Here is an 18,155-nt window from a genome sequence, read left to right on the forward strand (position 1 = left end):
ATCTTTGGACTGTGGGAGGAATCTGGAGCACCCAGAGGATACCCACACAGATATGGGGCGAATGTGCAAACACCACACAGACAGTGACCCAAACCAGGAATTGAACCCGGTCCCTGGTGCTGTGAGGCAGCAGTGCTAACCACTGTGCCACCGTGCCAATGACAGAGTGAAGGGCTAAAGAAAGTGTGTTCTGTACAAGAAATGTGTGGAGCTTTCTTTTTTTTCTCTCATCCTACTCCCACAATGTTTTTTTTCATGACATTGTTAATTTATTGGTGCCACTTAATGTCTCATCTGGACCTGGAAAGATTATTGCTTTTATTTTTTGATCTCTCTGCTTCCAATTTCTACCCCACTTCCCTTCCTTCACCTCTCTGTCTCCATTTCTGGTGATAGACTGGCCACCAATATTAATTACAAACTTATCAACTCCCACAGCTACCTCCGCTGTAAGTCTTCTCAGCCTGCTTTCTGCAAGAACTCCATCTCATTTTCCCAGTTTCTCTGCCTCCATCGTATCCGTTCCAACGATGTCACTTTGTAAATGGTTTCTAACATGTCTGCCTTTTGCCATTCATCTGAGGTCGCTGCTCCCCTCTCTCCCTTGTGTTTGACAGTGCACTCAACCAGGTTCAACCCATTACCTACACCCCTGTCCTCACTCATTTTCCCTTCTTTGCTCCCAGAACCATGATAGGGTCCTCCTTGTCCTCACTTTCCACCCCACTGACCTCCACCATTTCCACCAACTCCAGCATGATGTAACCATGCAACACATTCTCTCACCCTCCATCTTTGTCAGCATTCTGCAGAAAACGCTCCCTTTATCCTGGTCCACTCCTCCATTATTCCCACAGCACCTTCTCTTGCGATTGCAGAAAATGCAAAGCCTGCCCCGTGGTCCCGTAGTCTCCTCCCCATTCAAGACTCACATACTCCTTTCAGGTGAAGCAACATTTCAGTTGCACCTCCTTCAATTGAGTTGATGTATTCGCCACTTCTAACGCAGCCTCCTCGACATTGAGGAGACAGAACGCAGCCTGCGTGACTGCTTTGCAGAACACCTTTGCTCAGTCTGCAAGCATGACCCCCCCACCCCCCTCTCCAGCCTTCCAGTTGCACGCCATTTCAACTCAGCATCTGTTTCTCTTTTCCATGTGTCTGTCCTTGGCCTGTTACAGTCAAGCCCAACGTAAACTGGGAGAGCGGCACCTCCTTTTCTCATTAGGTGTGTTACAGCCCTCTGAACTCCAATGAGTTCAATAACTCTAGACTGACCTTTCTCCTGCATCGGTTGTTTGGTCTTTTTTGAACGCTGACTTGTTCTCCCATTAACACATTCTGATGCCACTCTGACATCATCCTTAGCCTTTCACGCTGCCATTAACGCTCCCTGTGTCTCGTGACTTCTGCCTCTTTGTTGCAATATCTCTTAGGTTCCACCTCTGACCTTCTATTCTGATGTGGGTATGCCGGCGTTGGACTGGCGTAAACACAGTAAAAAGTCTGACAACACCAGGTTTTAGTCCAACCTATTTATTTGATAATATACTCACAAGCTTTCGAGGGACACCCTCTTCGTCAGGTGAATGGAGAGTTCTGGCCAGAACTCTCCATTCACCTGACGAAGAGGATGTCCCTCGAAAGCTTGTGAGTATATTATCAAATAAATAGGTTGGACTAAAACCTGGTATTGTCAGACTTTTTACTACTTCTATTCTGATCCAGCTGCTCCACCCCGCCCCATTCAGTATATAATGAATCATGCTTCTTCTACAGACTCAAAATTTTAACTATTTCTTTCTCCACAGAAGTTGCCAGTAATGATTTTCATTTAAAAGTTATAAAGTTTATTTATAAGTGTCACAAAGAAAATTACAGCACAAGAACAGGCCATTTGGTCCTCCAAGCCTGCACCGATCACAATAAAACCCCCTACCCTTCCAGGGACCATATCCCTGTATTCCCATCCTATTCATGTTTTTGTCCAGACGCCCCTTAAAACTCATTATTGTATCTCCTTCCACAACCTCCCCCAGCAACGAGTTCCAGGGACCCACCACCCTCTGTCTAAAACATTTGCCTCCAACATCTCCTTTAAATCTCACCCCTCACACCTTAACCTGTGTCCCCTAGTAATTGACTCTTCCACCCTGGGAAAAAGCTTCTGACTATCTACTCTGTCCATGCCACTCATAATCTTGCAGACTCCTATCAGGAAAAGGTGGCACAGTTGTCTCACAGGACCAGGGTTCAATTCCAGCCTTGGCCACAGTTTGCGTAGAGTTGACACATTCTTACCATATGTGCATGGCTTTCCTCCAGGTGCTCCGGTTTCCCCTCTCGCTCAAAAGGTGTGCAGTTTGGTGGATTGGCTATGCTAAATGACCCTACTATCAGGAGGGTTAGCACGGGTTATGGGAGGAGCTGGGTGGGGTTGTCATTGGAGGCTTGATGGGCTGAACGGCCTCCTTCTGTACCGTAGAGATTCTATGATTCTAATCACTGCAATGATTTTACTGTGAAAATCCCCTAGTTCCCACACTCCAGGGCCTGTTCAGGTACACGGAGGGAGAATTTACCATGGCCAATGCACTTAACCAGCACATCTTTCAGACTGTTGGAGGAAACCAGGGCATCCAGAGGAAACCCATGCAGACATGGAGAGAATGTGCAGACTCCGCACAGACAGTGACCCAAGCTGGGAATCGAACCCAGGCTCCTGGTGCTGTGAGGCAGCACTACTAACCTGAGTACCACCATGTCACCCCATAACCAAAGATTTGAAGTATCATAGTGGGAGCAATGTATTGAATGTCAGCTTTTTAATGTTCTGCCCATTTGGCCACAGTTGTGAGTACTGCAGTTATGAACTTCCATTTGGAAATTTGCAGTCTAACCCTGAATTAAATACACGGCAGCACACTGTTTAGCAGTGCTGCCTCACAGCATCTGGGACCTGGTTCAATTCCCAGCACGGGTCACTGTTGTGCAGAGTTTGCACATTCTCCCCATGTCTGCGTGGGTTTCCTCCCACACTCCAAAGATGTGCGGGTTAGGCGGATTGGCCATGCTAAATTGCCTCTTAAGTGTCAGGCAGACTGGCAGGGTAAATACATAGGGCTACAAGGATAGGGCCTGGGTGGGATTGTGGTCAGTGCAGACCCGATGGGCTGAATGGCCCCCTTCAGCACTATAAGGATTCTATGATTCATGATGGGGAAAAATATTTTTTAAAAAATTGTAATTTTATACTTTTTTTTCTTTAACTTGTATCTTTTTCAGAAGTGAAGAAGAAAGCCAGTTTTATAACACCGGTACCAGGAGGAGTTGGACCCATGACTGTTGCCATGCTGATGAAAAACACCATCATTGCAGCCAAGAAGCTTTTAAAGTTGAGGGAGAACTGAACAAATAGTTATCCTGTGGTTGTGCCACAGAGGGATGGGGGCACAACCCCCTCTGTTGAACATTCCAACGTACTGTTTTACATCCACACATACCGAAGGCTAACCAACTGAGCAATTTATTTATTTTCATATCGTGCTTGAGGGCGTTACGTTTTTCGCTTTGCATTGAATGTAATTTATTTACCTTTTTAGTTAAGAATTTAAATTATGTGCAATTTTTAGAGTTTGCGTAGGAAGCCTCTCAGTAACACAAGAGTCCTTAGGTCAACTGCTGGGAACATCTGCTCCCTTTTATTAAAATAAGAAACTTTTTATTCCTGGTCTTGAAGTTACGATGAGCGGACGTGGAATTTGCTAGGCCAGGGAAGGGCTCCTGGTGCTGTAATCTGTTTGAAGATGTTAATGAAGACAGCCCAGCAACAATTCTGCTGGTTCCGTTGTCATTTGGTACGACGAGGAAGGTTGTAAATGTAGATAATTTTACAGTATAGCCTGTATCATTTTGCAGTACTCTGTCCCTGGAGAAAGCAAAGCCAACAGAAATTTTGTCAATGGTTTGAGCATTCTCCATTAAGCTCAGACAGTATTAGAATGACTCCTAAGCCACTGAGGCACCATGGTTGCGAGGTTGGCAATGTGTAGTGCATTGGCACATCAGTATGCTCCTCCACACAAGGTTGAGACAGAGCCTCTGTGTTCTGCAAATGTCAGGCAACCCTTCTTTCTTCTCCTCCTCCAATGCGAGTAGGCCATAAAAGCCTGCTTGTTGTACCACTGGCTGTCTAGTTTGGGGGAGGGGAGGGTGGGGGTGCAGAGCAAACAAAGTCAGAGTGCTCTGTCTCCTAATAGTTGGGTGCTGGATATCTGTTTTATATCTGTTACAATCTGCCATGGTTATGGTGGAATTGCATTCTTCGCAACACTTTGCAATGCACATATGGAGGTGTCGCTGTCCGGTCTAGCAGGACAAGATTAACTTCCAAGGTTGATGTGAGCTATGACCATGCAGTATTTGTGACTAAATATTGACACCAAATATTCATGGTCATATCAACTCTTTCAATAAATGGTTTAAAAATTATGGAGCCACTGTACTTGAAGAAAGCAATCTCTGAGTTATCGTAACTCAGTGAAAGCTAAATTATTTTTATTCTTTCATGTAAGGCCTCCAAGCATTAGGTATAATGTGTATTAATCACATGCTGATGTAAGGTAGGAATGGTTCAGGCTCTGAATTAAAGTTTGTTAACATTTCAAAAGAGAATCTCGTCCTGTCATTGTGAAGCTCCCACACCTTCTAAAGAATCAAAGAATCCCTTTAGTGCAGAAGAGGCCATTTGGCTCTTTGAGTCCACACCAATCTTCTGATAGAGCATCTTATCCAGACCCTATCTCTGTAATTCCATTTAGGGTGACCAGTCCACCTCATCTACATATCTTGGGACGAAGGAACAATTTAGCATGGCCAATCTACCTAAACCAGCACATCATTGGATAGCAAGGGCAATTTAGCATGGCCAGTCCACCTAACCTAGAGTCATAGAGATATCCAGCACAGAAACAGGCCCTTTAGCCCAACGCGTCCATGCCAACTAGTTTCCTAAACTGAAATTATCACATTTGCCTGCATTTGGCCCATATCCCTCTAAATCTTTCCCATCCATGTATCTGTCCAAATGTCTTTTAAATATTGTAATTGTACCCGTCTCTCACATCTCATGAGGCAGCTCATTCCATATATGCTCTGTTCTCTGGGTGAAAAAATTGCTCCTCAGGTCCCCTTTCCCTTCTCACCTTAAACCTGTGTCCTCTAGTTTTGGACTCCCCTCCCCTGGGGAAAAGGCGTCAGCTATTCACCTTGTCCAAGTCCCCCGTGATTTTAAAAAGGTGACCCCTCATACTCCTACTCTCCAGGGAAAATAGTCCCAGTCTATCCAGCCTCTTCTTATATTTCAAACCTTCCACTCCCAGTAACATTCTTGTAAATCCTTTTTGCACCTTTTCCAGTTTAATAACATCCTTACTATAGTATGGTGACCAGAATTGTACGCAGTACTGGAATGTGGCCTTACCAATGTTTTGTACGTTTGTAACATGATGTCCCAACTCCCTGTACTCAATGCTCTGTGCATCTTTGGAGTGTGGGAGGAACCCGGAGGAAATCTACTTAGACACAAGGAGAAATTGCGAACTCCACGCACACACACAGTTACCTGCAGCTGGAATTGAGCCTGTGTCCCTGCACCTGTGAGGCAGCAGTGCTAACCACTGTGATAACCAGGAGCTAAATTAACCCCAGTTGTCCTTACTACACCCTGCGTACTTGTGCACATGCATATACACACATTCAATGCCAACCTGTGCCCCAGCCACCTGATGACCCCTTGTATCCTCCATGCCAATGGAACGATGTTTTTAAACAAATCACATAAAGTGAGCAATTGAGCACACTTGCGATGGGTTCATTCTGAAAGTTTGTCGGCGGTACATTATCTTTTTCCAGTGGAAGTTACCATGAGCTTTACCCAGTATGCAAGTCCTGTTTGACAAAGGCAATTTATTTATTTATCTCACAAGTAGGCTTACAGTAATACTGCAATGAAGTTACTGTGAAAATCCCCAAGTTGTCACACTCTGGCATCTGGTCAGGTATGCTGATTTAAGTACACATAAAAAAGAAACTGATTCCAGTCTAAAATATGCTAAAACTGGATACAGCACCTCCTGAACAAAACTTCAAGCATTCCGTATCCTAATGAGCCTTGATAGAAGGTAATGTCTGAAAGCAAGAATGGAGTAGTGTAGAAAGGGAGAACTGAGCTCAGCGGAGTACCAGGAAAATTAGCAGCACCCTCGTTACAGACTGGGTGTTTCTGCATGTACATGAAATACAACAGCAAAAAGTTGGATATTTCACAACAATCTATTAACAGGACACAGCTGAATGTCCTTGCCAACAGCACCAAAACTGTAATTAAGACGTGATTAAGTGACCATTGTCTAAACGGACATTCTACCACCAAAGATTATGACAGTACAGATGGGACGCAATTAAACAGCTATTGTCTCTGGCCGACCTTTGTATCATATGTAAATAATTAACCGGTGTGTGTGACTAGAAACAATTATCTTTACTGGAAGATGTAAGAAATGTTCTATAAAAAAGGGTGACTGTGCACAATTGAGCAGAGCACAGTGAAGAAGCCTTAGGAATTCTTCGGTTCTCTCCTTATTGAAAAGAAGGCAATAAAGGATCCACCACTCGCGAATGCTGTGTTGAATATAATTTTACCTCTGACAGTCGGCTCAGCCTTAATTGCCCCGTTCCTCCTTCCACCCTGCTCCCAAATCATCATCTACCTCATCTGAAATGGGGACTTGGATCATTTTTATCTGAAGCCGTACTGCAGGAAAGAGTTCCTCACTTCACGAATGGGGAAACCAAATGGAGGAGGAGGAGGGGCGCGACTGGAAAAAAAATAGCAAATGTTTTCTGGCACTGAGAAGCCTCCAGTCTTAACAAATCCATCCAATTGGTTTGCAGGAACGGAAATTACAGTACTCAGTAATTGATTGGTGCCTAACTATGTTGAAATTGTTGAATTGAGAATCAATTTCTCAAGTGTTTCAATCAGAAGGAATGAAATTAAAACATGGTCCAGGGTCTGCTTTGTGCTGAATCAGAGTTGGAGGGTGGAGGGAATAACATCGCCCAGGCTTCCTGCCTCGATGGCTAAATTATTTATTAATTTATTAGTCACAAGTAAGTTTACATTAGCACGGCAGTGATGTTACTGTGAAAATCCCCCAGTCGCCACATTCCAGCACCTGTTTGGGTTAATGAACTTAACAAGCACGTCTTTCGGCCTGTGGGAGGAAACTGGAGCACCCGGAGGAAACCCATGCAGACACGGGGAGAACGTGCAGATTCTGCACAGGCACTGACCCAAGCCGGGAATCAAACTCAGGTCCCTGGTGCTGTGAGGCAGCAGTGTTAACCACCGTGCTGACCTAATAGTAAATTAATTTGTTATTAAACAATAAACTTAATAAATATAACTACATATCGCCCTAAGAAATTAGAATAGGTTTTAATTAAATACAAACACAAAATGCTGGGAATACTCAGCAGGTCTGTGACTGATGGAAAAAGAGTTAGGGTGAGATTCTCTTTCCTCCCAGCCACACATTTCCCGCTGTAGGAAGCGGTGAGTTGTTTGCCAGCGGCAGGATTCTCTGACCCAGTCGCTGTCAATGGAAATTCCCATTGACATCACCCCATTCCAATGGGAAACCCACACTGCGGATGGGGGCCAGAGAATCCCTCCAGCGTGAATAACTGGAGAATTTCAGCCTTAATATTTCAGGTTGATTTGAGGGATGTAACCATCTATGTGATTGGTTGCAGTGCGGAGGAGGCTGCATTGTAGAAACAAGAATGCAGTTGACTGAATTGGAAACTAAATTGGCGTTTTACCTGGAACATTGGGGTGGGGGGGGCGGGGCTTTGGAATGGCCTATGGGGAGCTGAGCAGACAGGTATCGCCCTCTTGTGCTTGTTTGGGAAGCTAGGATTGAGATTCGAGAGGTGGACCAGGGTGTCATGGAAGGAAGTCCCCCTCTGGAATGGTGGGTGGGGAGGGGGTGTTGGCATTTGTTAGTCTTTGCCTGTTAAATGATATAGACACACAGGTTTCATTCGTCGTCACCATGTCTCACTATCGACATTAGCGTGGGAGTGTTTTCCACTTAAGCTGCCTCTTGCTTGTATCCCTTATTTATCTTTCTTAAATCTGGTGCTTTCCACACTCTTCTGGAGAATGATCAAATCAATTTCTGCAGAGAAGTAAAACAATATAATGCAACCTGTTCCAAAGCTTCCCAACCCTTTGAAATAAATTTCTCCTCATCCCAGGTCTGAACCTAAATGATGGGCCTGTTATCCAGACTCTGCCTCCATGTTCTGGATTCTCCAACCTCTTGAAGTCCACCCCATCAAGCTGACAAATCTTTCAAATGCATCTGTGCAATCTTAATGTTTCCCAAATCACTCATTCGCTAGGAGCTGAATTGTGGTAACTGTACCAAGTACAGGACAAAGTGATTGCATCACAGAATCCCTTCGGCCCATCAAGCTTGCACCGACAACAATCCCACCCTATCCCATAAACCCAAATATTGACCCTGCTAATCCCTTTGAAGCCATGGTCAATTTAGCATGGCCAATCAACCTAACCCGCACATCTCTGGACCATGTAAATCAATAAAAGTTATCAGCGCTGCAGACACTGAGTTTTACAATAGAGACTGAAATCTTTTGAGGAAAGTTGTCAGGGCGAGCAGGAGTCTAGAAATGGTTTTACAAAAAGTGACAGAGGGATCATCACCAGTGCTGTCTGCGGAAGAAGCAAGATGAAGGTTTAACTCAGGAAGCAAGCATAAATCGAATGGCATTCACCAGAGTTAACATATGCATTCCCTTTGGTGTTATGCTCCCTGACTGGATAGGGAATTTACAGAATAGCAGAATTAATCGGAGTACTTATCTCAGTGCCGAAACCTGACCCCTTGCAGAGCAAGATTCAATGTGGAGATGTTCTAACAAAGACGAGCAGTTGGGCTGATTTTAAAAAATCCAGGGGAGTGCAGGTTAGATAGATTGGCCATGCTTCATTTCAGGAGGATTAGCAAGGTAAATACATGGGGCTATGGGGATAGGGCCTGGGTGGGATTGTTATTGGTGCAGACTTGACATGCTGAATGGCCTCCTTCTGTACTGTAGGGATTTTATGAATTTTTTTAAGTTTATTTATTAGCATCATAAGTAAGCTTACATGAACATTGCAGTGGAGTTACTGTGAAAATCCCCTGGTGGCCACACTCCGGCACCTGTTCAGGTACGCTGAGGGAAAATTTAGCACAGTCAATGCACCTAACCAGCACATCTTTCGGACTGTGTAGGAGGTGCACCCAGAGGAAACATGCGCAGACACGGGGAGAATGTGCAGACTCCACACAGATGGGAATTGAACCCACATCCCTGGCACTGTGAGGCAGCAATGCTAACCACTGTGCTGCCCCTGCATATAGGTATGCAATGAGAGAAGTGAAATAAACATTTCACTTTCAAGTGTATTTGAACACTTTCAGAACTGTCTGGAAACTCAGAACACTGGGAGACATTATAGTCCCAGGGCCACAAAGTGTCTGGAAATTGACAATGGATGTATATTAATATATAATGGATCTTGTCCCTGTGTATTAACGGCTAACTGGAACCTATTGAAACTGGGATTCTACTATATAACATCATTGAATATGAAATGGTAAATGATCTCCGAGGATTGTACACGATATCCGGGAAGGCATGTTCCAGTAGGACAGGGTGCAAAAATCAAACTATAAGAACTTGTTCATGGCCTTTCTCTGCAAAGATGACTCTTTCTGCCTGTCCTTGCAGCGATATTGAAGTCTGTTGTAATTCTGGATCAAGTTGGGTCCGCATCATGGTTTCCTTGTTTTTCTAGGTCACCATCCATTCAGCAAGTAGCAGCCCTCTCTAAATTCTAGGTCAAATAAATTGTCCCCACAACACCCTTGCATTGTTAGCAGAAGAGGACTGGGCACCAAGTTAGCATACCTTGGCCTTCAGCCTAAGACAAAGTGAATGAATGAACAAAAAAGAGTATCCAAAGCTTTCCTCTGTAATTAATAATCTGTTACCAAAATAATAAGAGTAGATGGCTTCAATGTTTAAAGTTTATTTATAAATTTTAAAGTTTATTTATTAGTGCCACAAGTGTGCTGCAATGAAGTTACTGTGAAAATAGGTGGTTTCTGAAGCTGCCTGGGTGGGATTGTTGTTGGTGCAGGCTCTTAGTCGTAGACCATTGGTTACAGGGAAGAGCAGGCACCTCATTAAAAAAGAAATGGAACTTTATTCCTGTCAATCTTAGAAAAAGGATCTTGCATTTATATAGCACCTTTCATGTCCTCAGAACCTCCAAATTGTTTCATAGCCAATAAAACGCTTTTTAAAGACTTGTGATGCCGACAAAGACGGCAACCAATTTAAGAATCATACAATCCCACCAAAAGCAATGAGATAAATGGACCGTGTGAAAACCTACTTCAGTGATGTTGCTTGATGTTGTATTGATTCGGACACTGCGGAGAACTCCGCTGCCCTTCTTAAAATCATGTTGTCAGATCTTACACATCACCTTGAAGAGCAGGTGGGCCCTCGGTTTAACATCTCATCCATCTCTTTACCCAGTGGGAAGAGTCAGTTGTCGTAATGCTCATGTGTATGTATCAGTGTATCAGTGAAATAAACGGCAGTGATCAGTCCCATTGTTAAATGATTCCACCTGCAGTTTTTATCATGTAATGCAACTGAGTTGCAGCAAGGAATTTTCAACAGTTCGTTTTGTTTCCCCTCTTGTTTTAATTATATTTACTCCCACCTAGACAGGAGTGACAAAATGAACTGAATTCAGGGATAGCTCAGTTCCTCGCTCTTTGTTCTGAATTGTTTTGGATCATTCTGATCCAGGAATAAAATGTGAATTTGTGTGCTATTTGCAAGTTCCCAGTGATTCCAGTTTCACTTCCCCAATGTTATTGCCAAGGTAAAATTATTTTAACAGAGTGAGGCAACGGAATAATAGAAACATATTTAGTTGCAAACAAATAATATTACTTGCTTTGATCAGGTGATGTTTCTAAAGAAAAGGCATGCATTCTGAATGTTGTCCAAGCTGACAGATGTGGCATTGGTAATGTCTCGCAAACAATAATGAGATAATTGACCATCTGCTTTTTATGTGATGCTGGGTTCAGGGCCAAATATTGCCTAGGATACCTTTGAATAATGGTCTGTGAATTTCAAATAGTTCCCTCAAAATGAGACCACCTTAAAGGAGCAGTTATCCCTCGGGACCTGAGTGTTGACCTAGGTCACAGGATTCTGCCATGCTCTGGCCTCAAACCCTCAAGCTTACAACCGGACAGGGGAATAATGTCAACTCAGTCAATCTTCCCTTTAGTCACCAGCATTTGATAACATGTTCTGTACTAAAGCTGCTCATGTAAGTATAATGTTGGCAAGTCATAGAAAGTTTTTCCATCGTTGCGGTTAGTGTAATAAATATTCATCAGTTGACTTAATTGTAGGACTCGCATCTGCCAACAAATGTCATTAGAGTTTTGATATATTAAACTTAACAACAGAAGTTTAACAGTGTGCAAGTGTACTGGAGGGTTTATTGATCATTTCCATTATTTCAACTACTTAAATGAGCTGGCATTGTTAAAAATTGACCACTATGAACTTTCAGGTGTGTGCTTTCCCCACCTCCCCAGGCTGCTATCTTAGATTACAACTTTTACTGGTTGCTTACCTCTGGTTTTGAACGCATCCAGCAGATTATTCATTTACAGTAGTGAGCAGCAATGGGTTTGGAACTCCAACTTGGAATTCTGTGACCAGTCCTTGTCTATTCTTGAGCAAACCTGATGTTGAATGGCAGTAGTGGAATAATGTGTTGCGGCCTCCTGAAGGATTCACTCCCACAGTTTCAGCAAATGTTGCCTTTTGGCAGAGAAAGCATGTAGAAAGGTGAACCTCGTATAGAGTTGTATGATTGATACCTACACTTAGAGTGGTTTTACATATCCAGACATGCCCTGTTTATAGGCAATTCTTCTGAATTTATGATTTAGGCTATTGCCTACTGAAACATTAATCTCAAACCCAAAAATAAATGTTGACGTACTGGAACCATTCGATCTTCTATAGACCAGCAGAATGAGCGAAGGAGAACATAAGAAACAGATAGTGAGGATGCATCGAATGATGAGACTTCGACACCTTTTAGCCGTACCCTTTGAGAAGACAGTGGTGTGTTTTATTATTTACAGAAGGTTTTTCTCTCCCTTCCAAAGTTGTTCTGCCGATCGGACTCCAGATTATTTGATTCCAAACCTGTTTCACTTTTGCACTGAGAAAGCACAAATTTGCTCGTCATTAAATTCAACCGGTTTTCCATAAAACCAAATTCAGGAAGAAGTAAATTTTGAAGTATCTGAACACCTAATGGAAGGAGCGTAAGGTTTTATTTATTAGTGTCACAAGTAAGGCTAACATTAACACTGCAATGAAGTTACTGTGAAAATCCCCTAGTCGCCACACTCCAGAGCCTGTTCGGGTACACTGAGGGAGAATTTAGCACCCAACCAGCACGTCTTTCGAACTGTGGGGGGAAACCAGAGCACCCGGAGGAAACCCACACAGACACAGGGAGAACGTGCAGACTCTGCTCAGAGAATGACTCGAGCTGGGAATTGAACCCGGGTCCCTGGCGCTGCGAGGCAGCAGTGCTAACCACTGTGCTACTGTGCCACACACATAATCATCTTTCTGGTCTATTTTGTTCGATTTCTCACTGTCTGAAGAGCTCTTAGCAGAAAGACGGACTGCCAGAAAAAAAAGTCACAGCATTAATTTGTCATGCATCGTAATTTCTACAGACAATTTCAAATACAGCAATTACAAAATAAATTAAAAAGGGAATAACGAAATGCATGATTGACATTTGTAGAGCATCTTAATCTGCCATGAGAAATCACTAGGTTTGATCAGGTATCCTCACTTAAATAGGAATAAACTGCACCGACATCAAATGGGAAATTCTACACCCAGGGACTTCTGAAAAGCGACTAGATGGTTAAGATGACCTACGCTATCTGAGTTCCCTCCACTTCACGCCCTGTGCAGTATAACTAAAAAGAATTTGTAAAAGTAGTAAGGTGTTCTCATCAGAATTGTCATCCTGTTGAAATGAATTGGAACAAGTCTTGCTCACAACAGTATTGATCTGAAGGAGAAAAGCTTACAGGCAGGAAGTTGGCAAAGAATGCATTTACATGAACGCTGGGTCAATCTCTTCACAACATCAAAGTTAAATCTCAACAGAGAACTGGCTTTAAAAATTACAATTGCCTCAAAGCAATTTCCTAATTCCTGGAATTTGTTGGTACGCACTGCAGTCTTGTTTGACTGTCACTAACTGTTGTTTCCTAATCTTTAATAATAATGTCAATATTCTTTAAAAACATATTTTTGTACAACACGTGCAGGCAAAAAGACAACATAGGTGCATATAAATCTTCACTTGCAGTAGATACTCTGGTCTGGTATTGTGTCTGGACAAAGTGCAGTTCTCTGAAAGTTAACATGCACAAGGCCCTGATCTGTCAGCCCATGTCAACAGTTCCCAAGGTCCATGTGCTAACAAAGTGTTTCTGACGGGACCCAGCAGACCAGGCTACAAAGTAGTCTCACCGCCTGTGTCTCTCCAAGCCTTCTCGTTATCCGTATCGTCATAATCTGACTCCATTTCTATCTTGACCTGTGGGACAGGGCATATGGCGTTCGGGGAGTAGTTGAAAGCGGGGGAAGACGGACAGGAAATCTTGAGGTGTAAAGTTATACTGTGGAGAGATTTAGAGAGGGGAGAACATTATTCTCTTCACTTACACACAGTTTCGCGCCCCCCTCCCCCCACCCCCTATTCTGGGACAAAAAAAGTCCCAGAATAAATCAAAAACTGAAACTGCTGGAGAAGCTGAGCGGCTCTGACAGTATCTGTAGAGAGAGGATCGAGTCAGTGGTTCATGCTGGATGACCCTTCCTCAGAGCTCATCATGCTGGAGTCGGTGGAAATGGTGGAGGCTGATCTTTTGAATGCGGAGGCTGGTGGGATGAAAAGAGAGGACAAGGAGCATTCCCTCCCTCCTGGGAAGGGGGGGAGGAGGTGGGTCAGACAAGGTGGAGAGGCTTGTCAACTACAGTGGGAGGATTGAGGAAGATATATCACCAGCTCAGAATTTACAGAGCAGAAGGAAGCCATTTGGCCCATCAAACCTGCATCGGCAACAATCCCACCTACGTGCTATCGCCATAGCCCATATATTTACCCTCCTATTCCCCTCACATTAAGGGGCAATTTAGTATGGCCAATCAACCTAACATGCACACTTTTGGACTGTGGAAGGAAACAGGACGAAACCCACACAGACATGGGGAGAATGTACAAACTCCACACAGACAGTGACCCGAGGCCGGAATTGAACCCAGGTCCCTGGCGTTCTGAGGCAGCAGTGCTGACCACTGTGCCACCATACTGCCCTAGGATAGCATTCCTCTTGTCCTTCCTTTTGACCCCGCCAGCCTCTGCATTCAAAGAATCATCCTCTGCCACTTCCACCAACTCCAGCATGATGAGCTCTGACAAAGGGTTATCCAGATTCAAAATGTTGGCTCTATTCTCTCTCCACAGCTGCTGTTACAGCTGCTGAGGTTTTCCAGCAATCTTTTCTGTTCGTGTTTCAGAGTCCAGCATCTGCAGTATTTTGCCTTTATCCCAGAATAAATCCCTGGGCTGTGAGTTTGCTTCAACCGCAATGAAGGATGTTCTTCTACATTTAATGTATGTCATGTAAATGCAAATGATTAGCTTGCTGGCACTCACTGTTTACACATATTTATTTACAGTCTATTAAATCACTAACACCTTCTAGATCTGGTGATACGTAATCGATCTGAAATAATAACTCTTTCTCCACAGGCTGCTGCTTGACCTGCTGAGTGTTTCTAGCACTTTGCTGCTTCTACCTACCTTAGAACAAGGAACAAAGAAAATTACAGCACAGGAACAGGCCCTTCGGCCCTCCAAGCCTGCACTGACCATGCTGCCCGACTGAACTAAAACTCCCTATCCTTCCGAAGACCATATCCTTCTATTCCCATCCTATTCATGTGTTTGTCAAGACGCCCCTTAGAAGTCACTATCTCATCTACTTCAACTACCTCCTCTGGCAGTGAGTTCCAGGCACCCACCGCCCTTTCTGTAAAAAACTTGCCTCCTTTAAACTTTGCCCCTGGCACCTGAAACATATACCCCCGAGTAATTGAGCCTTCCACCCTGGGAAAAACCTTCTGACTATCCACTCTGTCCGTGCTGCTCATGATCTTGTAGACTTCTAGCAGGTCAGCCCCTCAAACTCTGTCATTCCAGTGATAATAAATCAAGTTCCTCCAACATCTCCTCACAACTAATGCCCTCCATACCAGGCAACATCCTTCACATCCTTCTGGTAGTGTGGCCACAGAATTGAACACTATATTGCGAGTGCGGTCTAATTAAAGTTCTATAAAGCTGCAACATGACTTCACAGTTTTCAAACTCAATACCCTGGCCGATGAAGGCAAGCATGATGTATGCCTTCCTGACTACCTTCTCCACCTGTGTTGCCACTTTCAGTGACCTGTGTACCCATACACCCAGATCCCTCTGCCTATCAATACTCTTCAGAGTTCTGGCATTTACTGTATATTTCCTTCTGCATTAGGCCTTCCAAGACCTTGTTCCATGCTTTCATCATTATAAACGCCTCCAAAATATTGTGCAATAATCAGTGTTACTCCAAATAAAAAAAAGTGCTCCAAATTTTTCAAGTCTTCCTTCTTATTTGTACATCCTCACACCAGTCAGCATCCTTCTGAAGATTTCTTTGTACTCTCGCTGAAGTCTCCATGCTGTAGTGTGGACCCTGATACCACATGCACTGAAGTCTTACTAAGGTTCTCTGTAGGCTTATCATTAGGAACAGAAGAAGCTATATCGTTCCTTGAACCTGTTCTAGCATTCAAAGAACAAAGAGCACTGCAGCCGCACAAACAGGCCTTTCAGCCCATCAATCCTGCGCCGACACGATGCCTTTCTAAACTAAAGGCCTTTTGCCTCTACCCGATCCATATCCCTCTATTCCCTGTCTATTCACGTATCTAAGATGTCACTTAAACATTGCTGTTGTACCTGCTTCTGCCACCTTTTCTGGCAGCGATTTCCAGGCACTTACCACCCTCTGTGTAAAACACTTGCCTCTTGCATCACCTTGAAGCTTTCCCCCTTTTACCTTAAATCTATGCCCCCCAGTGATTGCCATTTCTACCTTGGGAAAAAGACACCAACCATCAATTCTATCCATGCCTGTCATAATTTTGTAAACTTCTATCAGATCTGCTCCCGACAGATTCACCCTCTCCCCCAACTCGCCTCTCCATCACACCTCTACCCTACTGCCCCAGTCCCACCTGCCTTTCCCAACGCCTAACTTTCCCCTTCCTGCCTTCAATTAGGTGTTGGCCAATCTACCTCAAATCCATTGATGCCTCTTAGCTCCATATCCCTTGATATACGTACCTCACAAAAATGTTCAATACTTTACATTCTAACGCCTCTTGTAAGTAAGCGCAGAACTCCATAACAGTGCCCTCGAATACATAAACTACTTTTCAAATACAGTCACTGTTACAGAGTCATTGGGCAGAATTTTACTGGCACTTCCACCCAAGGTTCGTACGATCCCATCCGAGGCCAACAGAGAATGCTGATCTCCGAGCCTCGCCCACCCCCGGAATCGGGTGGGTGTGCTGATAAAGTTCCGGCCACTGAGTCATAGAGGCTTCCAGCATGGAAACAGGCCCTTCAGCCCAACTTCCCCAGTCTTTACTACTAACCTAATCCCAATTGCATGCATTTGGCCCATATCCCTCTCCACCCATCTTATCCATGTAACTGTTTAAACACTTGTTAAAAGACAAAATTGTACCCGCCTCTGCTACTGCCCCTGGCAGCTCATTCCAGACACTCACCACCCTCTGTTATTTAGAACAAGGATAACAATTTTACTTCAATGCAAGCAGTTAAGACAACGCTTGTTTCTCTTTTCTGCATTCCAACCAAGGAGAGGGATACAATCTAGAAACAGAAATCTAGAAACCATGCAGTCAGATTGAGGATTTTGGCGATCTTTTATCTTTAATCTATAAGAGTGAAATAAATAAATCAACGGGTACCTGCGGTCGAGTGAGTCAGAGTTGCAGGGTGACATTTCAGCTTGCATAACTCCAGCTAGAGGACCTTTCTCCTGGTAATTAATCACATTCACAGGTCAGATGAAGTAAAGATATTAAACAGATGCCATCTTTACCTCTCAACGTTGGCTGGTTCCGTTGAGATCTTCAGTGTTAAATGGCACCACGGAGAAAAGTGAGATCCGTTGAACTGGTAAAAGCAGCGGACTTTTCCTGCTTCTCAGAAAACCAATGACGCCTAGTTCCACCCTGTCCTGAATTGCAGCCATTTAACACACAGCAGTTTGAGCAAAGGTGCTCTGTACTTAGTGAGAAGTCTCACAACACCAGGTTGAAGTCCAACAGGTTTATTTGGTGTCACCAGCTTTCAGAGCGCTGCTCCTTCACTCACCTGATAAAGGAGCAGCACTCTGAAAGCTCGTGAGACTTCTTACTGTGCCTACCCCAGTCCAACGCTGGCATCTCCACACCATGGCTCTGTGCTCACTGACAAAAGTCATGTAGATGTGGAATTCCTAGTTGGGGTGGGGGGTGGAGGGAGAAGACGTTTGCTATATTTCCTCTTCGTTGAAGGGTTGTTGGAGCAGGGAGGACTGAGGGTGACCTGATCAAGGTGTACAAGATTATGAGAGACATGGACAGAGTGGATAAGGAACAAATACTTCCACCTGCACTGTAGGATTCTCTGATTCTATAATGTGTCAATGGACTCACACTTGGAGTGAAACAACTTATCATCACAATAATGCCAAAATAGAAAAGGCTGTTGGGATCCAGTTGGGCTACATAACATACTTTGGGGT

At 44.0% G+C, this 18,155-nt stretch overlaps 2 protein-coding genes across 10 annotated transcripts in view; one reads left to right on the top strand and one right to left on the bottom strand.

Annotated features, from left to right (window-relative positions):
• The window catches only part of mthfd2 (methylenetetrahydrofolate dehydrogenase (NADP+ dependent) 2, methenyltetrahydrofolate cyclohydrolase), a 31,558-nt gene extending 26,885 nt beyond the window's left edge, over nt 1–4,673 (top strand). Inside the window, exon 8 of the mRNA XM_080216819.1 lies at nt 3,286–4,673. Within this exon, the coding sequence (XP_080072945.1) occupies nt 3,286–3,410 (125 nt within the window). The 3' untranslated portion in view covers nt 3,411–4,673. The remainder of the gene's footprint in view (nt 1–3,285) is intronic.
• Nucleotides 4,674–12,227: 7,554 nt separating this feature from the next.
• Nucleotides 12,228–18,155, bottom strand: part of LOC145361396 (electrogenic sodium bicarbonate cotransporter 4-like) — a 100,758-nt gene continuing 94,830 nt past the window's right edge. For 5 of the 9 annotated variants that reach the window (XM_080217104.1, XM_080217110.1, XM_080217109.1 and 2 more), the window contains 2 exons: nt 17,335–17,405; nt 12,229–13,904 (listed from right to left, as the gene is read on the bottom strand). In XM_080217104.1, coding sequence (XP_080073230.1) covers nt 13,739–13,904; nt 17,335–17,405 — 237 coding nt within the window. In that variant the 3' untranslated portion in view covers nt 12,229–13,738. Of the gene's footprint in view, nt 13,905–17,334; nt 17,406–18,155 lie in introns of all 9 variants that reach the window. The other 4 variants (XM_080217106.1, XM_080217112.1, XM_080217113.1 and 1 more) reach the window with 2 other exon arrangements.

The sequence above is a fragment of the Carcharhinus amblyrhynchos genome, chromosome 34, assembly GCF_965287045.1.
Source record: "Carcharhinus amblyrhynchos chromosome 34, sCarAmb.v2.hapA, whole genome shotgun sequence".
In the NCBI taxonomy this organism is placed as follows: Eukaryota; Metazoa; Chordata; class Chondrichthyes; order Carcharhiniformes; family Carcharhinidae; genus Carcharhinus; species Carcharhinus amblyrhynchos.